Here is a 23,851-nt window from a genome sequence, read left to right as displayed (position 1 = left end):
TCGCGGAGTGACAGCCATGGGGACGGGTGTGGGTCCGGGCTCCCTGCCCAGCCAGGACGCACAGGGGCCACTCACATAGGCCAGCCTTCCCCCGTGGACACGGTGAACAGCGTCAGCAGGGCCCAGAGCACGTTGTCATAGTGGAAGTCGTATTTCTTCCACTGCCGGGGCTGGGCTTCCACGTCTTCCTTCTCGTAGTCCAGATACTGGCCCCTGGGGTAGCACACAGAGGAAGGTGGACTTGGAGACAAAGGGACCAAACAGACCCACACGTCCTCAAAACGCGCTGGGAGAGGTGGGGGTCCACATGAGACAGCGTGAAGCTGGCACTCCTAACTCCTGCCGGACGCAAAAATTCACGCAGAATGGACCAAAGTGCTAAAAACTAGAACTTCTCAGGAGGAGACAGAGGGGACCTTCCAGAGCTTGTATTTGGTGATGGCTTTCCTGGACATGACACCAAAAGCCTGAGCAGCAACAAAACAGATAAATTAGACTTCAGCAAAATTAAGCGCATTTGTGCTTCGAGGGACACCATCAAGGAAGTGCAGAAGAAATACCTGCAAATCATATATCTGATAAGGGACTTGTATTCAGAACATATAAGATATACTCCATAATAAAAAGACAACCCAGTTAAAAAACAGACAAAGGCCCTGCTGAGATTTCTCCAAAGAAGATATACAATGGCCAGTAAACACATGAAAAGATGCTCAATATCGTTAACTATCAGGAAAATGCAAATCAAAACCACAATAGGAAACCCCTAACATTCACTAGGATAACTAGAATTAAAAAGAAAGATAGTACCAAGAGTTGGTGAGGCTGTGGAGAAATGAAAACCTTCATACATTGCCAGTATGAACGTAAAAGGGTGCAGCCACTTTGGAATACAGACTGGTGGCTCCTCCAAAGGTTAAACAGAATTCTCATGTCACCCAGCAATTCCATTCCTTGATATATACCCGAGAAAACTGAAAATAGAAGTTCAAGTAAAAACTTGTACACAAGTGTTGACAGCAGCATTATTCATAATAATTGAAGGGTAGAAACAGTCCAAATGTTCATCTACAGATGATGGACAAAATGTGATCTCTAACACAAAGGGCATCAGAAGCCATAAAAAGGAATGAGGTGCTGTCAATGCTACAGGATGGACAGACCCGAAAAACTGCTGAGTGAAACAAGTCCACCTACTAAACAACTGCTTTCCTAGAGAAACAGAAGACAGATTCCTAGTGCCTACAGCTTAGGGGTGGGGGCGAATGATAAAACAAAAATGTTCTAAAATTGACTGTGCTGATAGTTGTACATATCTATAAATATGTGCAATTATGCAATTTAAATTGTGTACTACATCAATTGCATCTTAATAAAGATATTATCAAGAAAAAAGGGAGGCCATTGTGGTAGGGAAAGATGGTCTTGCCAAATAAATGCACCAAGTGGAGAAAATTTATCTTGACCTGAACCTCACACCACACACAAACGTCAACTCCAGACCAATCAGATGGAGATGGGAAAGGCAAAATTAAACTTTCAGAAGAATGCAACGGCTAACATCACCCTGAACTTGGGGTAGATTTGTAAACATGATATAAAGAGTGTTAAGCACTGAAAAGAAGATAAAGTGGACATATCGCAATGAAGACCTTCATTCTTTAAAAGACGCCATTAAAAGAACCACCGTCAATCTTTACTATATACTCATTGTTTACGTGGTGTGTTCATGTACGAATGATATACTTCAATAAGAAAGAAAGAAAGAAAGAGAAAAAGGAAGAAAGAAAGAGAAAAAGAAAGAAAGAAAGAGGAAAAGAAAGAAAGAAAGAAAGAGCCATCTGTCCGCAGAGGGGAAGACATGTCGTCTGTAGATCTGGGAAAGGATCTGGGGTGTCCCTCAGTGGGAAAGAGACAGACACCCTGACAGGAAAACGGGCAAAGACGTGTGCAGACCCTGTCCAAACAAGGGCATCAGAGTGGCCAGAGAGCCCAGGAAAAGTGCTCCCCACAGTCCCCAAGCACGTGAAATGGATTCACTCAGTCCACACCAAAGGCTAACCAGACAAAACACCCCGAATGGGTGGCCGGGACGCCCGTCTCCGGGGAGGGTGTAAACTGGTGTCCCTCCGGAGCCACGTGGCAGTGTCGACTGCAGCATGGGCACGTTCGCTAGCAGACACCAGCACCGGCAGAACAGGTGCTTTCACGGAAGGTACCAGCAGCTGTGGACAACAGCACGCGGGTGCCTCACCCGCACACTGAGTGAGAGAAGAGACTGGCGAGAGCACGCAGCGAGGCCAGACCCTCCGCAGGCTGCGCACGGCCGTCCTGGGGGCAGGGGCAGTGGCTGGCGGAGGGGCAGGGCTCCTGAGAATGGCTGAACTGTGAAAGTCCATCGGGGTGGACGCTTCTGTACAAATACTCGACTTCAAGGAAAAGTTGGAACAGGACAAGATTGCCCCCCAAAAGGGAAAGGGTGTGGGCGTCCAGGGAGGCCAGGAGGGTGCCGTGGCGCAGGATGCTGCAATCTGCCCAGCGCGCCTGGCAGGCCCTGGGAGGCCTCTGGCAATAGCCCTGGGGGCCTGCAGGCTGGCTGGAGCCCCTGGGGCAGTGCAGGCGTGGAGGGGGGCCGTCCTATGTCTAGGGTGGTGGCCAGCACCCCGAGCCCCAGCAAAGCCGCCCGAGCCGCGCTGCCAGCCCCACCTGGCCCTGCGGGAAGCCACCCCTGGCCTGGCCTTGGTCACCTGCAGTCCCGCTCCAGCTCCTTGGACTCGTCAGTGCAGTAGAAAAACTTCCCCTTGAAGAGCTGCACGGCGATCACCGCGAAGATGAACATGAAAAGCACGTAGACGATGAGGATGTTGAGCACGTTCTTGAGGGAATTCACCACGCAGTCAAACACGGCCTGCGGCGGGCGGGTGGGCGTGAGGGCGGGGCGGGCAGGGCGGAGGGACCCGAGCACACACCTCCCTGCCGCACCCGCAGGTGCCGAGGCCCCCGGTGGGGCGGTGCTCCCAGCCGCAGCGGAAGTGAAGCAAGTGGCACCACCTTTCCCAGGGAGACCCCGTGACTGTCCCTGCGCGGGCAGGAGGGCACGAGGGGGGCGCCTGTGCTCCTCACAGCCGCAGGGTGAGGAACGCAGCAGGGTGGGTGCTCCGCTGCGCCCCAGGCCCTGGCAGCAGACCTCGCCTTGCTCCCGCCAGCCGCTGGGAAGCACCACGAGCGGCCTGAGGTTTCTGCAGTGGGTGCAGGGCCCAGCTCCAGGCGGGGACTGGAGCGAACTTTGTGCCAGAGGTGACTCTGGTCTGTGTCGCTGCCACCTGGGCTCGAGCAGCGGGCCCTCGAGCACGCGGAGAAGACACCACTTTGGTATTCTGAAGAGTCTGTCTGTGACAAGATGGCAGGTCCACAACCATCTTCTGAGCACCTGCTCTGCCCCGCGCAGCTGCCCACCCACAACGTAAAGGCACCTGTGCCTGCACTCGCCTCCCCTGGACCCACAGGCCCCCGCTGTCTTCCCAGGTCCCTCCCAACCCCCCTCACACACAAGCAGTGAGCAAAGTATTTTCTGTGTGTTCCCACATTGCGTAATGTCCCCAAGACTCAATCTTGAAGCATCAGCACGACACACCGCGCCAAGCCCTGAAGGGTCAGATGAGCTCAAGTGTAGGAAGCGTTCTGCACAGCACGGACAGAAACTCGACAGTGACTCGCTCCCCGCGCGCTTGTCCACGTGGGGGTCCCAGGCTCCCTGCCCCCAGGCTTCCCGGGGACCCTGCATTCCCTGCTCTGTGCTCTCTCTCCCTGGCTCTCGCTGTGCCGTGGCTGGAACACTCAAGGAAAGGAACTTACAGAGGGGACCCGGAGCAGAAAGGGCCTGCCCCGCAGGGCCGCGGGCCGAGATGAGACAGGGACCCTGCATTCTGCCTACCCCAGCCCGAGCGGGAAGCTGCAGCGGGAGAAGGCCAGGCCCATGCACACTCAGCCATGACAATGCAACCGCTCACACATGCACACACGTGGATGCACACACTCGCGCGTAAATGCGCACATATCCACACGCACACACAATACGCAGCCCCCACATGCACATGCATTCAGTCCTGACATGCTACACGCACATGTACATTCACACATGTTCCCAGAACACACACGCCCAAGCCACAAGCCCACTCACATCAACACGCATTCACCCGCACGTGCACATGGACACGTACCTGTGCAAAGGCACTTGTACGTATACACACATGTGCACACACATGCTGACGTGCACATGCATGCATGCACACTACACAGACACATGCTCACGGCACACACGGACACACATGCATGAGGAGACATGCCCGTGCGCACACGCACACGCACGCACGCGAGCCCCTCGGTCTGTTCCAGGCTCCAACCTTGAGCTTAGGCAGCCGCTTGATGGTCTTGAGAGGCCGCAGGACGCGCAGAACGCGCAGGGACTTGATGGTGTTGATGTCCTTCCCTTTGGATCCTCTAGAAGGAGAAGCCGCAGATGCAGGCGGCAGGGGGCGCTCGGCGCACAGCGCCGGCAGCTCACCACCTGCTTGGTCACACCCTGCACGCTGGCCGAGGGCCCCAGAGCGGGCGCCGGCTGCACCAGGCCCCGTGAGGCCGCTGCGCTTCTCCCACAGACCTGGGGGCCGCTGCCCCCATTCCCAGCGTGGGAGGGGCCGGGGCCAGAGCAGGGCCGGCTGCACCAGAGTCCATGGGGCTCCCGGGAGGGGCACAGCCAGCCCCCGGCCATCGCCCCGAGCACCCTGCCCGCCCTCACACAGCCCAGGAGGTGGGCGCTCCACCTGGATGTGCAGGAAATGGACAGGAGGGGGCCGGCGGGAGTGGGGGGCAGCAGAGACCCACAGCGCCCTGTCGGGAGGGTTCACAGGTTCCCCCAACAAACAAGTCAACAGGACGCGCTGCCTGCCGGGGAACAGCCTCCGGGGGTGCCTGGGTGCCCGAGCCGCCCCCTCCCTCCCCCAGCTCCGTGCCCAGGCAGCCGCCGGCTGGAGGCCGCACGCCCCCTGAGCCCCTCCTGCTGCAGCGCACTCCCCTCCACAGACCGGGGCTGAGCTCTGACAGTCTTCACGTCCCTCATCATAAAATGAGGTTCCCCTGAGGAGCCCAGAGGGTGAAGCTTGATGGGAAGAAAGAAAGTGGGGTGCGAGGGGGGCCACGTGGGAAGGCACCTCTGGTGCCCAATGCCCAACATCCCAGAGCACACCCGGGCCCCGCATCAGCCTCCGACCCTTGCACGGACGCACCGCCTTCCCAGCCGCAAGGCAGGAAGGCGGGCAGGGCGGCCCTGGCGCATGCAGCCTGCGGGGTGCAGGGCGGGCGGGCCCGAGGCGCCGCGAGCGGGCACGGGCAGTGGGCCAGGACGAGGGAAGGCATTACCCCGAGAGGCTCCTACGCAGGTCCAGCGACGGGAGACAAAGAGAACACAGTCAGCACGCTCAGGGGGCTCAGGGCCAGGCTCGCTCCCCTGCCTCGCGCTGCCGACGGGGGCCCCCCAGGCTCCCAGCCCGCCCCACCAGCCACCCTGAGCCCTCAACTGCTGCCCCACGCGGCTAAGCCACATGGAGGAACGCTGCGCACGAGGGGCGGCTCAGACCCTAACTCCACCGCGGGGACGCCGCCTGGAAGCGCACTAACAAAGCCGCGCAGCAGCGCCGGAAAGGGCGGGACTCCAGGCCGGGCCAACTCGGACAGGCACAGGCGCACCCGAGGACACGAGGCAGGTGCCCGCGGAGGCCAGAGCTCGTCGGGGACGCGTGGAGGCCCACCTCCTGCGCCGCACAGACGGGCCCTCTGGGCTCCCCTCGGCTGCACACCCACCCCTCGGCCTCGGGGGCCACAGCCCAGCTGGAGGCCGGAGCAGACGCAGTACTTACGAGAAGGCAAAGGCCACCAGGGCCCCACTGACCACTATGAAGTCCAGAAGGTTCCACAGGTCCCGGAAGTAGGCCCCGGGGTGCAGCAGCAGCCCCAGGTCGATCATCTTTAGGGGAGAAATACACCTTAGGGTGAGGAACGTTCCAGAAAAGACTCAGAGCTGTGCCCCAGTGCGTCGGCCCAGCCACACCTGCCAGGGGAAGGGACCCACTGGAGGCCTCCACGGGCGCAGCCCATGACTCGGCACAGGCAGCCCCCACAGCCCCCGCCTGGCGAGACCTCACCTGCGCCTGGTCCCTGGGCAGAACGGCGCTGCAGCCCAGGATGCACACGCTGCCCAGAACGGAGGACGGCGGTCAGGGGCCAGAGGCCAGTGGGCTCGGACAGGCCTGCCCTGGCCCTGCCACCCGGGCTGGGTTTTGGCAAAACCCCCTATGCCCTAAAATGCCTCGCCAGAGTGTGGCAGGACCACGGGCAGCAGAGGCCACCACGCAGCGCCGTGCCACGCTGCACAGGTCTGGACCATGGCTTCCCCAGCACAAGCAGGCCACGCGCACAGGCCCATGGAGGGAGTGCTGCAGGCCCCGCTCAGATGGTGGTGGCCAGGAAGGGTGGGTCCTTGATCGGGTCGGCCACACCCGAGACCTTCGGTCCCGGCCCGGCTCCCCGCTCCCCGCTCCCCAGCCGTGGCAGCCTGTGCGTGAGCCTGAGGGCTGTGTCCTGACAGCACACCCGGGCACAGCAATGGCCTCATTCTCCAAAGCGCACAGGAGTGCCGGCGCCCACCGCACACGCCTGCTCCCCGCGCACGAGCACAGCCTCGGCCCCACGAGAGGATAAGCCATGCATTGGGGTGGCGGGACAACTGCGGGGCTCACCTTTATCACCATCTCAAAAGTGAAGACGCCTGTGAAAATGTAATCCAGGTATTTCAGAGCCTGGAAGCAAAGGGAAGCCTGTTCAAAGGCCGCGCTGGAATTGCCGGCCCGGGTCCTGCCCGGAGCCCCGAGTTCCCCGCAGGGCGCCGAGGGCTGGCGCGGCCGGGGCCGTGGGCAGAGGTCCCAGGGAGGGGCCTCCGTCTGCGCTTCCGCGCCCCGGCCTGGCCGTGGGCACCTGCCACGCCTGCTGGCAGCCGCAGGAGGGGCTGCTCCAGCCGCTGGCCACGCTCCCTGCTCCAGGACTGTCCCCACGGTCAGCCCGCGCCCCTGGCCCCTCAGGCGCCTCACGTTGTTCCTGGGTGAGTCCGTCCGCACGGGGTCCTCAGCGGCCAGTGCGATGCTGCTCAGGGCGATGACCACGAGGATGACCATCTCGAAGTACCGCAGGCTCACAATGTAGTGGCAGCAGCGGCGCAGCCTGGGCAAGCAGAGGTGGTCACCGGCCCCGCCTGGCCGGGCTGGGTGCCCGCAGGCCGCGCCCACAGCTGTGCTTCGCTAAGAGCCGGCGCCCTGGAGGAGGCGTGCCAAGGCTGCAGACACGTACGGCTGGGGGCAGCTAAGCTCGGCCGCAGCCACGTCAGGCGACCACTGTTCTTATAAATAAAGCTTCATTGGGACACAGCCGCCCCATCAGCGGACGCTCAGCTGTGGCTGCTCTCATGCGCTCCAGCAGGGGCGCGCAGTGCCGCAGAGCTCCGGGGCTGAGGCTGCTGACCGCCTGGCCCTTCACTCGCATCCCCTGGGGGCGCAAGCCTGGCACGGTCTGGGGAATGCGGGACCAAAACTCCTGAAGGGCAGGCCTCTCGTCAGAGACCCCTCGCCCGGGCCCGGGACTGCGGGGGGCACAGTTGTGTGCACGCCTGTTGCAATCGCCGTCCCCCTCTGCTCACTCGCTCGGCAGTGTTGAGGGTCTCCTGGTCTCACCCTCCAACCAACACTGCCATGTTCCCAGGATGCCCCTCCGGTGCCCACCCCCAGCCCGTGCCACCTACGCCCTCTCTCCTCCTCTCCCTGCCCATCAGCTCTGGCCCACTGGCCACCTCCTGGCACTGCCCTCAGGGCTGACCACTTCGCTCCCCGAACTGAAGCACACCCCTCCCTCACCATGCTGGTACTGCCCGGCTGTCCTGATTTCCATCTCAAACTCAGCTCTCCCAGCTCAGCTCCCACGCCTGCCGGCCTGCGAGCCACTGCCTGCCCCTGCCCCCCGCGCCTGCCCTCCTACTAGCCACCCGGCTGCCACCGCCCTCCCCTGCGTCTGCCTGCCTGCGAGCCACCGGCTGCCCCCGCCCCGCGCCTGCCCACCTGTGAGCCACCGGCTGCCCACCCCGCACCTGCCTGCCCGCGAGCCACCCGGCAGCCCCGCCCCCCACCCTCCTCATCATTTCAGCTTTCACCTTCCACACCTAATTTTTCACCTAACCTGGAGTTTCCACCTCAGGAATCTCCCCCAGCCTCTCCACGGCCCACGAGGAGCAGCCCCCGCCCTCTGCAGCCCGAGGCTGTAGTGGCACACAGCCCCCTCCCCAGCCCTGCCCGCGGCGGTCCCGGTTGCTTCCTGCTCCGCGAGGGCCTCTCAATGCCTGCCTCCCTCCTTTCTGGTCCAGAGGGGCCGAGAGCCTCCCAGGAGAGCTCTGGGCCCGAGTCTGGAGAGACGCCCCTCCTACTCGCCAGCTGCCCTGCCCGTGGCGCTCACCCGGCCGCGGCTCACCCCCCACAGCCAACCCTGAGAGAGCAGGGCCCTCTCCTGCCAGCGCCCCAGGCGGCGGCCCGCGCAGGGCGGGCCCAAGGTGTGTGACGCAAGCATGAGCATGTTCGTGTGAGCAGGAGGCTCTGGGCCCCGGGTGGCCCAGCGCCCCAGAAGGGCAGGCGGGCGGGCAGGGCCGGCCCTGGTCCAGGCCTGGTGCTCTGCGCGGTCACGGGCTCAGAGGCACAGGGACACTCACAGGTTGGTGGGGCTCAAGCAGAACATGGAGCTGTAGGGGACGATGGGCCGGGGGCCACTCCTCACCACGTCGTCCGCATCCTCCTTCTTCCCCTGCGCCTGGCTCTCCAGGTCCACGTTACCACCTGCCGGGACACGGGTCACTTGGAGGGACATGGTCCCCAACCCCTGGCCCACAGGGTCTCGTGTTGGGACCCTGTAATCATCAATCAAGCCTGGGAGGGTAATGGCCAGGACTGCCCACCGGCCATCGGGATGGACAGTCAGCTGCCAGAGACCCCAACCGGCCCCTGGAGCCCTTGCCCGGACAGAGGACAGAGCCTGCACGTGGGGACAGTAGGCTCTGGGCACCTGGGCCGAGGACGCTCTGCCTCCAGGGGGCCCACAAGGACGTGACCTGCACTCACTGGCAACATGCCACCCCCCCCGGAGGCAGGGTCCAGGACGCACAGAGCAGAGGCGCCTGCCAGCCAAGCCGCGCCACCCCTGCAGGACTGCGGGGCCTGCGGGCAGCCTGCCCTCTGTCCATTAGGACCCTTGAGGAGGGCCCACCATGCCAGGGAGTTCAGGGGACAGCTGCCCCCGCTCCCCCAGGGACTCCGTCTCCCTCCCCACTCCCTGTGGCCCACCTTGGGGTCTCGGCGGCCCCAGGCCCTGCTCTCCGCCACCCAGACTCCTGTGGGTAAAATGGTAGATTTTTTTTCTCTGCTTAGCATCTTTCTCACAGTAATTTTTCATTTTAACTACCTGAATGCACATTTTAATTCCTATAGGTGACTGTCCCTGTGACCATTTCTAGAAACCCAGGGACCGTGCAGGGACCTGCAGCCACCTCCTGCTACCGTGTCCCGTTTTCATTTCTTTAAAGAAATATAAAAGCAGAGTGGATGTTAAAGAGCCTCGGGGTGGACTGCGATGGCCACCAGAGCCCGCTCAGACCAGCACCTGCTGGGGACCCAGCCCCCCAACACGTGTGCCGGCCACTTGGAAGGTCCGTGGAGCACAGTGGCCGGCACTGCCAGTGCCAGCTCCACGCAGCGCCACCCACACAGCACCTCAGCATTTCTCTGCTGAAAGCATCAATTATATAATCCCCTGAGAAAGCAATTTGGCAAATTTTATTTAAATCCCTAAAAGTACTCTTTGATCTATTAATTTAATTTCTAAGGCATTATCTCCCAAGGAAACCAAGTATGCACACAAAAATCTGAATTCATGAGAATAATTCTTTTATAATACCAAAAAATTATAAAATATACAACCACGGAAGATTGGGAAGTTCATTTTAAAAAGACTACATGCTTGTATATCTCAGATGAGTCAATTGTCACCATTCCTTCAACATTTAAAAAAAAACTCACAATGATCATGTGTTACTTTTAAAGTAAGGAGCAATTATTATTCAAAACCACATTTTTCCAGACCTTTCCACAATAGCAAAAAAAGCAAACCCAAGGATGAGCAAACAAGGAAACAATCAATGCGGACCCAGTGAAGAATTCTGCGGCACAAGGAGGACGATAGTGATGCCAAACCTGGATGGAAGCACTGCCCAGGATACAGATTTACTACAACAAAGTCAAAGAAAAATCACCAGTCAAACCAAATCAGACCAAGAAAAAAGAGAGAGAATCAAAATTAAAACTACAACAGATCAAGTAAACTCATTATTGGAAATAGGTTATAAAGAAAGACTTGGCAGTAGCAAAAATTATATCACTGAACTAGAAGACAGTCAAGCGAAATGGCCGGAATCAGAGGGAGCAACACAAAAAGGAAGAGAATATTCCCTAAAACCACCACGTGTCAGACACAGCCTAGGCGCCTCATTAGGGTAACAACACTAGGTAGAATCTACTATCTCCCCAATTCCCCAGGTTAAGAAACTGAGCCTGACACAGAGCCCTTCCACAGTCACACAGCATGAGTGGTAGAACCAAGATCCAAGTCGGTGCCAATCCGACTTTCATGCCATCACCGTATTTAAAGAAGAAGCAGATGCCAGGCTTCAAACTAAACACAGAATCTAAGACAGGCCAATGGCTGTGAACTCCTTGAAGGCTGGGCTGAGTTTTGCCATCGTTGCATCCCTAAATTCCAGCCCGGTGCCTGGTCAGCTGCAGATGCTGAACTGCCATTGGATGAAAAAAATATGTTGACCTGAACAGATTGATGGCAAAAGAACAGACGAAATGTCAGGAGGACAACAGAGGAAGTCAAAGTGAGTAACGGGCCCTTGACCAACATGGAAACAGTAAGCCAGAGCAGATACTCAAAGATTAGAAGGAAAGCTTTCCCAAAGTAAAAAACACAAAAAGTCTGGACATGAGAAGGTTTGCTAAAATACGGTTAGCAAGAAGCAGTGAACACCAAGACAGAGCGCATCACACGTGCGAGCATAAAAGGAAAAAGATGGCCCAGCAACTAACTTAGAGCGAAAAAAGACCCGAGACCTCACAGCCTGCGAAGCATCAGCTCTCCCCAAAACACCCACCTGCCATAAGAGGCGTGCGTGCACTGGTGGACTTCGGGGGACGGCCCTGAGCCCAGAACACTGTCCCCCACGCTCTGGGTGCAGGCCCTCCCACCCCAGGCCGGAGGGCTGGGTCTGTGGAAGCCCCCACGCTCCAGGAGGCCTTCACATTTCACCGTGGTCGTAGCTTCCACTCCCTAGAGATACATGGCGCTCTAAACCAACACAACGGTCCGTGCGGAGGGCACACACGCAGGTGCATGGGAGAGCAGGGAGCTTCTCAGAGCAGAGGCATTTAGGTTGTTCTACGTATGCTTGGGGGAAATATAACAACTCTATAAAGTATTCAAATGTGAGTAGTAAAGACCCAAGGCATCCAGGTTATCCTGTTCTAATTGCAGTTTTTCATGTTTTTTTAACGTCCACACAGCAGGAGTCGCTGTATTTTCACTTTGATGTACAGTTCTGAGGGTTGTGACCAAGGAAGTGGGTAGCTCTGGCCACAGCCAGCACAGAGAACAGCTCCTGTATCCTGCCCACTGCCCGGGCAGCCCCAGTCTGGAAGCCACTCCACAACTCTGCCTTTTCCAAATGTCATATAAACAGAATCACATTGAGTCTGTGGTTTTCACTGAGGATGAAGCCTGTGAGATTTAGCCATGGCACTGCTTGCATCAACAGTTACTTTCTATTCCTGCGTAGTATCCCACTTGTTTATCCATTCACCCATCAGAAGATTTTTGGGCTTATTTCCAGTTTTTGGAGATTATGATTAATACTTATATAAATACTCAGAACAGGTTTTTGGGTGGACGGGTTTCCATCTATGCAAGGTAAATTACCAGGAGTGGGATTTCTGGGTGGTATGTGTGTATGCTTTTCCATCTTTTAAAATGAGGTATAGATTTAAGTAAAATTCATTCCTTTCTATGAGTTTGGACAAACATGTACAGCTGTGAAAACACAATCCCAATCAAGACAGAGAAGAGTTCTATCACCCCAAATTTGCCCCTTTGAGTGAACCCCTTCCCCTCTGCCTGAACTTAGCATGATCTGTTTGCCTCCTTATACTTTTGCCTTTTCTAGGATATCATATAAATGGAATATACAACATATAAGTTTGAGTTTGGCTTTTTCCACTTAACAAAATGTGTTTTATTGTGTGAATCAGGAGTCTTCCTTTTGACGGCTGAGTACACACAGTATGGATATACCACAGTTTATTTATCCATTCACCACTGAAGAACATTTGGGTTGTTGCAGATTTGGGTGGTTATGACTAAAGCTACTGAAAACTTGGAGTAGTTTTTTGTATGAACATAAGTTTTCATTTCTCTTGATGAATACATAAGGGTGGGATTGACAAGTTTTATGTTAAATGTATGTTTAATTTTATAAGGAACTGCCAAACTGACTATCCTACCAGCAGGAAAGGAGCATTCCAGTTGCTCCATGTCCCCATCAACACTTGGTATTATCAGTCATTTTTTATTTCACATTTTGATAGGCATATAGTGACATTTCATTGTGGTTGTAATTTCCATTCCCTTGGTAACTAATAATGTTGAACAACTTTTCATGCACTTATTTGCTATCCATAAATGTCCTTGGGTGAAATGTCTCTTCAAATATTTTGTCTATTTTTTAAAATTAGATTATTTCCTTATTGTTGAGTTCTGATACTTCTTTCTTTATTCCGAGACAAGTTCCTTAGAAGACATGTATTTTGCAAATATCTTTCCCAATCTGTGGCTTATATTTTCATTCTCTTTGCAGTGTTTTTTTGAAGAAACATTTTCAATTTTTGTGTCCAACTTTTCAATTTTTCTTTTATCTATCATGCTTTTTAAAAATGGAGAATACCGTTGTTCCACATCCTTGTCAGCACTTGGTATTGTCAGATTAAAAATTTTCAAGCTATTTTAGCATTATTTTAGCTTCTCAATTGCTGGTTTTGTCTTTTTGACAAAAAAAAACATTATATGAACATTATATAAACATTATATGAACAGAGTAATAGAGTGTGACCTTTTGAGACTGGTTTCTTTTAACTAGCATGATGCCTCCAAGATTCATCCAAATTACTGTACTCAGAGTTTGCTCCTTTTTATTGCTGAATATTCAATGTTCCATTTTATGGCTATACTACAATTTATCGATTCATTCATTAAGGGCATTTGTTTCAGTTTTTAGCAATTATGAAAACAGCTGCTATGAAAAGTTGTGCACAGGCTTTCTTGTGAACATAGTTTTCATTTCTCTAGGGTAAATATTCAGGAATGAGACGGCTGTATATTTAACTTTAAAACTTATACTGTTTTCCTAAGTAACTGGACCACTTTGCATTTCCACAGCAATGTGTAAGAGTTCCTGTTGCTCTGTATCCTCGTAGCACTTGGTACTGTCAGATTTTTTATTTTAGCCATTCTAATAGGTATGTAATAGTATCTCATTTCAGCTTCAATTTGCATTTCAATAATGGATGTTGATGTTAAACACTTTTTCATGAGCTTATATCCTCATTGGTGAAATGTCTGTTCAAGTCTTTTGTCCATTATTTATGAGAGTTGTTTATTGATGTTGTTTTTTAGAGTTCTCTAAATATTTATATAAGTCCTATGCCACATTAGTGATGTGCAAATATTTTCTTCCAATCTATAGACTGTTTTCTCATTCTCTTAATAGTGTCTTTTACAGTACAAAAAATTTTTTAATTTTGATTAAGTCCAATGTATTAGTATTTCCTTTTGTGGATCATGTTTTTGGAGTCACAAAGGTTTTCTCTCATGTTTTCTTCTAAAAGCTAGATAATTTTACATTTCAATTACATTTTACATTTCAATCTTTGATACAGTTTGAGTTATTATTTGTATAATATGTGAGGTCTGGGTCAAAGTTCATTATTTTGTATCTGAATGTCCAAATGTCTCAGTGCCATTTGTTGAAAATACTATCTTCCTCCATTGAACTGCCTACACAACTTTGTGTGGTTCTATTTCTAGACTTTCTATTCTGTTCCATTGATCTGTGGGTCTATCACTTCATCAGTACCACACCATCTTGAGACTGTAACTTTATAGTAAGTCTTATAATCAGGTAGTGGAATTCCTTTCTATTTTTTGCCAAAATTATATTAGCTGATGGTGCCCCTAAAACTCCATGGCCATGCAGCAACAGGCACTGGGCAACCCAGGAAATGCAAGCCCCACTCACCAGGGCCTTGCAGTTCAGAGCGTGAACTAACCAGACCACGTGGTCTTGGGAAGGTTCCCACCCCAGGGACCATTTTCTCTCCGCCTCAGTGGTGGTAGGGCACACAGGTTCTGCTCTGGAAACTCAGTGCTGCTCTTGAGAACAGTGAGAAGTAGCCTGGCACTGGACTTAGGCAGGGCTGGGCCCCAACTCTGGTTCTGCTCTTGGTCCATGGGCCACTGTACGAGGCACATGTTGTCTCTATGAGCCTCAAATTCCTGTTGGAAAAGTAGTCCTGCTACACAGGGGTGCCAGGAGGCCCCAGTGCGGTGGTGGATGCTGAAGCCCTTGGCACACCATCCACTGCAGAGGTGCTGTGACAGTTTGAGATTATAAATTTTATGGATCCCAAAAAGAGAAAGATTACATTTGTAAACTAATCTATTCCTCTGGGTGTGACACCCTCTGATTGCATTAGATTCTGCTTAGATGTCTTTGATTAGATTACTTGTTAAGAAGAGGCTTTTAGATTTGACTACCTCAGAGGGTGTGACCCAGGTTGAGTCCCCGCCCCCTTTCTGGGCCTGATATAAAATGGGCAGTAACTCAAGAAGACACGCAGAAGACAGAGCGCTGCCATTTTTTATCCTGGGGCCCCAAGGAGAGATAAGTCTTCCACCCGATAGTTTGCAATTGACCGCTAAAGAAAACAGAACAGGTGAGACTGATATAGAAGGCCCGGAAAGAACAGAGCCCTAAGCCAGGAGAGAGAGGAGGCCCTGAGAGACAAGCCCTGTGCCAGCTGCAGCTGAGATCAGGAAGCAGCTGGGCCCACGGAGCCTCAAGAGGAAGAGGGAGCCCAGAGGGGAAGCTGGGCCAGCAGAGACTGCCGCCATCTTGCTTCAACACATGGCAGCTGACTTTTATCACACCTTGAGTTGATCTTTCCACAGCCTTAGGACTGTAAGCTTTTACTCCAAATAAATACCCATTATAAAAGCCAACAGATTTCTGGTACTTTGCATCAGGAGCCCTTTGGCAGACTAAGAGATGTGCATTAAAAATAAAAAACAAAAATTACATTACCTATTCTAGTTTCTTTGCTTTTCCATATAAATTTTAGAATCAGCTTGTCTCTATCTATAAAATTCTGCTGGGATTGCATTAGGGTTGCATTGATCTATACATCAATTTGGTGGAGATCATCATCTTTACTACATTGAAACTTTAAATCCATCAACATAATGTCTCTCAACTTATTGAGGTTTTCTTTAATTTATTTGTCAGTATTTTTTCCTTTTCAGCCTACAGATCCTGTACGTTTCATTGTATTTTTATATAAGCACTTTATATTTTAGAGCAATGATGAACAGCTGTTTTTTCTTTAGGGTTTTCAGTTGTACGTTGCGAGCATATAGAAATATACTTTATATCCCATAGCCCTGCTAAACTGAGAAGTTCTAGTTTTGTTTTGTATTTTCCTTGTAAACAATCATGCCATATGAAAATAAGAATATTTTATTTCTTCCTTTCCAATCTATATGCCTTTTATTTATTTTTCTTGCCTTATTGTACTGCCCTGCACTTTCAGTATGATGTTAAATATGAGTTGTAATAACCCATATTCATGTCTTGTTTATGAGGGAAAGCATTTTGCTTTTGACCTTTGAGAATGATGTTATTTGTAGGCTTCTGTAGATGACCTTTATCAGTTATGGAATTTCCTTCTACTTCTAGTTTTGAGTTTTTTGTTTGTTTTATCATGAATGGGCTTTTTTTTTTTTTTTTTTTAAAGATTTATTTTTATTTATTTAATTCCCCTCCACTCCCCCGGTTGTCTGTTTTCTGTGTCTTTTTGCTGCGTCTTGTTTCTTGTTTCTTTGTCCGCTTCTGTTGTCGTCAGCGGCACGGGAAGTGTGGGCGGCGTCATTCCTCGGCAGGCTGCTCCCTCCTTCGCGCTGGGCGGCTCTCCTTATGGGTGCACTCCTTGCGCGTGGGGCTCCCCTACGCGGGGGACACCCTGCGTGGCGCGGCACTCCTTGCGCGCATCAGCACTGCGCATGGGCCAGCTCCACACGGGTCAAGGAGGCCCGGGGCTTGAACCGCAGGCCTCTGAATGGGCTTTTTTAATGTTCTTCCTCCTCCCCCTCCCCCACCTGCTGTTTTTGCTGTCTGTGTGCATTCGCTGTGATCTTCTGTATCTATTTCTCTCTTTGTCTTCTCATTTTTTCTCCTCTAGGATTCACCTCAGTTCCTGGTTTCTGCTACACTTTACCTTGACTCTCCCCTTTGTCTCTCTTTTGTTGCATCATCATCTTGCTGCGTGACTCACTTGCACAGGTACTGGCTCACTGTGTGGGCACTCGACTCATTGCACAGGCATGCTTTCTCTTTTTCTTTTTCACCAGGAGGCCTCAGGGATTGAATCTGGATCCTCCCATATGGTAGGCAGAAGCCCTATCACTTGAACTATATCCACTTTCCATGAATAAGCTTTGACTTTTGGCAAAAGCTTCTTCTGCCTCAAGTGATATGATGATGTGATTTTTGCTTATTAGACCAAGGGTCAGCAAAATGGCCGGTTTCTTTTTGGCTCCTAGGGTGCCAAAAAAAGGTGTTTGTTTTGGGTTGTTGTTTTTTTTACATTTTTAAGGGTTGTAAAAACAAAAAAGAATATTACAAAAGATATTGTATGTGGCCTGGAATGCCCAGAGTACTCCCTGGCCCTTTACAGAAAGTTTCTGGCCCCTGCTTCAGCCAATTACTATAGTAGGTTAGATTCACTGGTTTTAAAAAACTGATCCAGGCTTGTATTCCAGGGCTAAACTACAACAGACTGTAGGGTATATAAGAAAAATATAGCCCAATGGACACTATGGACTATGGTTAATAGTTCTATTTTAATATTCTTTCATCAGTTATAACAAAGGTAGCCCCCTATTGTTAAGACTTTACATTAGCGTGATAAGTGGGAATGCTGTAATTTTACCTGATTTTTCTGTAAACCTACACCTCTAATTATTCTGGCTGATGGCTGCCCATGTTCCACCTTCCTAATTAGAACTGAAGTATAAAGATGCAATATTTTAAAACTTGCAAAAGATAATAAAATAATTTTTAGAATAAGAAAAAGTCTTAAACACACTAACGAAGTAGAAAGGCTCAAATATCATGAGCTGAGTATTCAACTAATACATTTTTTCAAGAATATTACAACAAAGATAATGAAAATAGAAGGAAGTAATAAATAAGAAAACAAAGATACAATAGAGGATATCAAGAAAGCCAAACGGAGACTTTGAAAGACTATTTAATTTGAAAACCCTTTAGGAAAAGGAGTGTTTCAAGGAAAGAGGAAAGGACAGAGGAGAGTAGAAGGAGGGAAGAAGGAGTAGAAGAGAAGGGAGGGAAGGGGAGGGGAGGGGGAGGGAGGGGAGGGGAGGGAGGGGAAGGGAAGGGGAGAAGAGGAGGAAAGAAGAGAGAGAAGTTTAGAAACATTAAAGTGGCCATAAGTATAAATCCAGAAGTAATTACAAAGACAATAAGAGGCTGGATCCTATAGATGATGACAGCCACCTCTACTCAAATTTCTACCTGTAACCTACTTAAACAGGACAGTCAATAATGGAGGCCAAAACCTACAGCTATAGGAGACAAGAAAACTACAACTTGAATTTACATGAAAGTAGGGGAAACAAGTATTGGAGACCTGCAGGAAGAGTGAGGGATTGTGTGGAAGGGAAGAAAGTGCAGCTGGATTCTAGTAAGGTGGAACATGGACAGGCAGCAGCTCTAGGAGAAGACCCATGAGGAAAAGGCTTAGAAAATGCATGGGTTTGGAGGTGGCAATCTCGGGGAGGCACTGCCTCTGGAGAAAAGAGAGGTACTTAAAAGAGAGGTAGGGAATCGGACTTTGGCCCAGTGGTTAGGGCGTCCATCTACCATATGGGAGGTCCGCGGTTCAAACCCCAGGCCTCCTTGACCCGTGTGGAGCTGGCCATGCGCAGTGCTGATGCGCGCAAGGAGTGCCACGCCACGCAGGGGTGTCCCCGCATAGGGGAGCCCCACGCGCAAGGAGTGCGCCCGAGAGGAAAGCCGCCCAGCGTGAAAAGAAAGAGCAGCCTGCCCAGGAATGGCGCCGCCCACACTTCCCATGCCACTGACGACAACAGAAGCGGACAAAGAAACAAGACGCAGCAAATAGACACCAAGAACAGACAACCAGGGGAGGGGGGGGAATTAAATAAATAAATAAATCTTTAAAAAAAAAAAAAAAAAAGAGAGGTATACTTTGGTAGCTTAGTGATGGAGAGAAACAAAAGCAAGGACTGAGGTCAAGGGTCTTATACAGACATGATATCTTCAAAGAGTCAGAACCACACATCTTTCTCCAAGGCACCACTGAGTACAGAAACTGTACTTCACTGTGCTAATAGAAGAGAGCACTCGTGAACTAGACAGAAAGCAATACACTACCCAAAACCCTCTCCCATCTTCCAAAAATTCACCTTTAATTACTGTTTGGGAAATTTTAACATGCTTTATCATTATCAGAGAAAGGAACCCAACATCCATACAAAGCTTCCATAAGAACAAAATAGAATATAAAAATGAAAAATATTCAACTAATAAAATACTCCACAAAATCAACTGCAAAGTAGAAGAAAGCTGTGACATTGCTCCAACATGAATTAAGTATAATTAAGCAAGCAACTGCTAATATTGAAAAATATCACAAATCAGATTCAAAAACTCAAAATAAAAATGGATAGACAACTAGAAGATATGAGATGAGAGCTGATCAAACTCAGGTGAGAAACTGAAGAAAAATCAAAATCATCCCAGGAGTGCAATTAGAGAAAAAGTCAAAATTATCTCAGAAATCATGATGAGGGAAGCAGATCTGGCCCAACAGATAGAGCGTCCACCTACCACATGGGAGGTCCAAGGTCCAAACCCAGGGCCTCCTGACCTGTGTGGTGAGCTGGCCCATGCGCAGTGCTGATGCATTCAAGGAGTGCCGTGCTACACAGGCGTGTCACCCGCATAGAGGAGCCCCACGTGCAAGGAGTGCACCCCATAAGGAGAGCCGCCACACGTGAAAGAAGTGCAGCCTGCCCAGGATTAGTGCCACACACACGGAGAGGTGACACAGCAAGATGATGCAATAAAAAAAAAGAGGCATAGATTCCTGGTGCCACTGACAAGAATACCAGTGGACACAGAAGGACACACAACGAATGTACACAGAGAGCAGACAACTGGGGGGGGGAGCAGAAGAAGAGAGAAATAAAAAATAATAATAATAAATCTTTTAAAAAAAGAAAGAAATCATGATGAGGCCAAGGGAGAAAAGGTATGACTAAAGGTATACTTAGGGATAAAAAAAAAAGGAATGACACAAGCCACAAGAAAAAACATGAAGAAAGGAGTGAGTTCTGAGGTGGTTTGAAGCTGTATGTACCTCAGAAAAACACACTCTTAAATCTAATCCATTCCTGTGGGTGTGAACCCATTGTAAGTAGAACCTTTTGATGAGATTACTTCAATTAAAGGGTTTCTTCCATCAATCAGGATTGATCTTAAATAAATAAAACCCAGAAGAGAAGGGAAAGACCTAGAGATGCCACCATGTGCCTTGCCATGTGACAGAGGATCACCAGCAGCCAATCTCTGGGAAGAAAGCATTGCCTGATGATGCCTTGATTTGGACATTTTCCCAGCCTCAAAACTATAAGCGAATAAATTCCCACTGTTTAAGCCAACCCATTTTATGGCACTGCTTTGAGCAGCCTAAGAAACTAAAACAAGTTTTTAAATGGATCAGGGAGATAGTGATATAGAAGACAGACCAAGTAGATCCAACTGTTATGCAACTGGTATGTCTGAAAAACAAATAAAACAATGTAACAGAACTAATACTTAAAATTATAATCCCAGAATTTTTTCCTGAAATTAAACTGCACCTATCAATTTATTTTTGACAAAAGTGTCAAAATAATTCAATGGAAAAAGAATAGGCTTTTCAATAAATGGTAATGTAACGAAAGAAGGAAAAATTAAATAACTTGAACCCTTATCTCACACCATATAGAAAAATTAACGTAAAGACTTTGTTTTCTGGATCAGACATACTTTCCCCCATTCAATTTACTAAGTACAACTAAAACCCCAGACATCATCTATAAGGCAAATATAAGAAGATTCTGAAAAGTGGAAAGCAGCAGCAGATTGGCTAGAGACCTTTGAGTTTCAAGGAACAACACAATAGTAAGTACTCTGGAATTTCTTTTTGTCCCATAATTTCCAGAGCTGGTACTAAAGAGTCTGGCATCCTAGAAATGCTAACGGTCACAGACTAATAACAATAAACACCAGTTCTTCCTATCAAAGGACCAGGAAAGGGGAATCTTAACAAGACAAAATTATAAACAATAACTTCCCTACTCCAGCCAAACATCACAGAGAAAACTGCAGCCCTACCTCCATCCATGCCAGCAGAGAGCCTGGACTTCTCCCTTTGCCAAGCTGTAATGAGACACCCAACCTTCCTACCAGAAAAGGACAAGTGGGAGCAAGTACTTTCACCTGTACCCTGTGATAACAAGTGCCCCTGCCCAAAATGTCAGTAAAGACCATGTGGGGTGCCTGGATTTGAACTTTTACCGAGGAGTAAGGCAGCCCACCCCCATCACCATGGTGAGTCTGGTGGAGAATCAGAACTTTTAATACCACCTGGTGGTAATGAGTCCAACCCCCACTGTGTCATTGAGGACATGTGGGGAGCAGTAATGAGGCACTTCCACTTCTCCCAGCCAGAGTGCTATCAGTGGCAGTCTAGTGGAGAGCTGGAACTCTCACCCCAGCCAAGCAGTAATGAGGAGGCCATACCCTACCAGGTGTCAATGGAGGCCAAGTGAAAAACCTATACTTCCATCCCAACCTGTAATAATGAGGCATGTACCCCACCTTTCCCCACTGGAGCAGTATTACAGTAGACCAGATAAAAGAGAAGATTTAAATGGGATTCAGCACCTTACACCATAACAACAAAATGCATAGGATTCAATTTTTAAAAAGTCAGTCATCATACCAAGATCCAAGAAATCTCAACTTGAATGAGAAAAGACAATAGACACCAACACCAAGATGACACAGATATTTGAATTATCTGGCAAAAATTTTAAAGTACCCATCATAAAAATGCTTCATTGGGTATTGGGTAATTAAATATACACTTGAAACAAACAAAATATAGAAAGTCTCAGCAAAGAAACAGAAGGTATAAAGAAGAACCAAATGGAAATTTTATAATTGAAAAGTACAATACAAAGTGAAAACTCAATAAATGGCTCAACAGTAGGAAGGAAGAGAGGAAAGAGTCAGTGAAATAGAAGATAGGAAAATAGAAATTACCCAATATGAACAAACTCCAAGACATCTACACCAAAACATATTATAGCAAAATGTCAAAACCCAAAGAAACAGAGGATTTTGAAAACGAGAGAAATGATTTGTCACTTATGAGGGATCCCCAATAAGAGTAACAGTGAATTTCTCATCAGAAACCATGGAGGTCAGAAAGCAATGGTATCACATATTTCAAGTCCTTAAAGAAAAAACAAAACAAAACAAAACAAAACTGCCAACCAAGAATTCTGTATCTGGCAAAATAATCTTTCAAAAACAGAGAAATTAAGACATGTACAGATAACCAAAAGCTACAAGAGCTCATTACCAGAAGGCCTGCCTTACAAGAAATGCTAAAAGGGAGTCCTTCAGGCTGAAATAAAAGGACTGTAAACAGTAACTTGAAGCCATAAAAAGAAATAAAGGACAATGGCAAAGGTAACTAGATAGGTAAATAAATAACTCTATACTACTGTACTTTGCTTCCTAACTACTCCCCTCTCCCCCATATATGACTTACGCAAAAAATGGTTTTAAATCACAAAAGGGACACGACATATAAATATGGGGCAATAGCAATATAAAGGGGGAGGGACAAAGATATATATAGAAATAGAGAGCTTGTATCCTACTGAAAGTAGGTTGGTATTAATCGAACTATGATGTTATTAGCTTAATATGTTAATGATAATTAGAAAAGTAGCTACTAAGAAAATTATTTAGAAATATAGAGAGAAAAGGAAATGAGATGGGAATCAAAAGGGTACACCAGGGAAACGGACTTTGGCCCAGTGGTTAGGGCATCCGTCTACCACATGGGAGGCCCGCGATTCAAGCCCCGGGCCTCCTTGACCCGTGTGGAGCTGGCCCACGTGCAGCACTGATGCGCGCAAGGAGTGCCGTGCCACACAGGGGTGTCCCCCACGTAGGGGAGCCCCACGCGCAAGGAGTGCACCCATAGGGAGAGCCACCCAGCGCGAAGGAGGGAGCAGCCTGCCGAGGAATGGCGCCGCCCACACTTCCCGTGCCGCTGACGACAACAGAAGCGGACAAAGAAACACGACGCAGCAAAAAGACACAGAAAACAGACAACCGCGGGAGGGGAGGGAATTAAAATAAATAAAAATAAATCTTTAAAAAAAAAAAAGGGTACACCATAAAAACACATCTAAATATAAAAAAAAGTAATGGAGCAATTGAAGAACAACAAAACATAAGATCTAGAGAAAATAAAAATGGCAGAAGTAAATTCTTCCTTCTCAATTAATAACTTATATATCTGTAGATTGAACTCCCCTATTAAAAGGCAGAGATCCACAAACTGGATAAAAAAGATCATAGCTCTATATGCTGTCTACAAGAGATTCACTTTAAGTACAAGGACAGAAAAAGGTTGAAAGTAAAAGGATGGGAAAAGATATCAATGCAAACAGTAAGCAAAGAGAGCTGGAATGGCTATATTATTGTCAGACAAAATAGACTTTAGATTAAAAAATATTACTAGAGACAAAGAAGGATATTACAGATTGATAAAAGGTTCAATCCAGCAGGAAGATATAATTATTTAAACATATATGCACCTTACAACAGAGCCCTAAAATATATGAAGTAAAAATTGTCAGAATTTATAGCCTTACAATAAGAGTTGGAAACTTCAATATACACTTTCAGTAATGGATAGAACATCTGAACAGAAGATCAATAAGGAAATAGAGGACCTGAACAATAGTATTAACCAATTAGGCCTAGTGGACATATATAGAACCATCCACCCAACAAGGTTAGGCCACAAATCAAATCTTAAAAGATTTAAGAATACAGAAATCATATTCTGGGACCAAAATGGAATAAAACTAGAAATCAGTAACAGAAGAAATGCTGGAAATTTTACAAATATGTGGAAATTAAACATCACACCAGTAAACAAACAATGAGTCAAAGACGAAATCACAGGGAAATTAGGAAAACCTTGATATG

General features: G+C 49.2%; 1 protein-coding gene across 4 annotated transcripts in view; it reads right to left on the bottom strand.

Annotated features, from left to right (window-relative positions):
- Positions 1-23,851, bottom strand: part of CACNA1B (calcium voltage-gated channel subunit alpha1 B) — a 211,157-nt gene that overhangs the window by 64,369 nt on the left and 122,937 nt on the right. For all 4 annotated transcript variants that reach the window (XM_058302830.1, XM_071217146.1, XM_058302829.1 and 1 more), the window contains 7 exons: positions 8,801-8,924; positions 7,143-7,272; positions 6,795-6,854; positions 5,916-6,022; positions 4,404-4,500; positions 2,748-2,908; positions 76-213 (listed from right to left, as the gene is read on the bottom strand). In XM_058302830.1, the coding sequence (XP_058158813.1) occupies positions 76-213; positions 2,748-2,908; positions 4,404-4,500; positions 5,916-6,022; positions 6,795-6,854; positions 7,143-7,272; positions 8,801-8,924 (817 nt within the window). The remainder of the gene's footprint in view (positions 1-75; positions 214-2,747; positions 2,909-4,403; positions 4,501-5,915; positions 6,023-6,794; positions 6,855-7,142; positions 7,273-8,800; positions 8,925-23,851) is intronic.

The sequence above is a fragment of the Dasypus novemcinctus genome, chromosome 8 (assembly GCF_030445035.2).
Source record: "Dasypus novemcinctus isolate mDasNov1 chromosome 8, mDasNov1.1.hap2, whole genome shotgun sequence".
NCBI classification, from domain to species: domain Eukaryota; kingdom Metazoa; phylum Chordata; class Mammalia; order Cingulata; family Dasypodidae; genus Dasypus; species Dasypus novemcinctus.
This window is presented reverse-complemented; position numbering and strand designations above follow the sequence as displayed.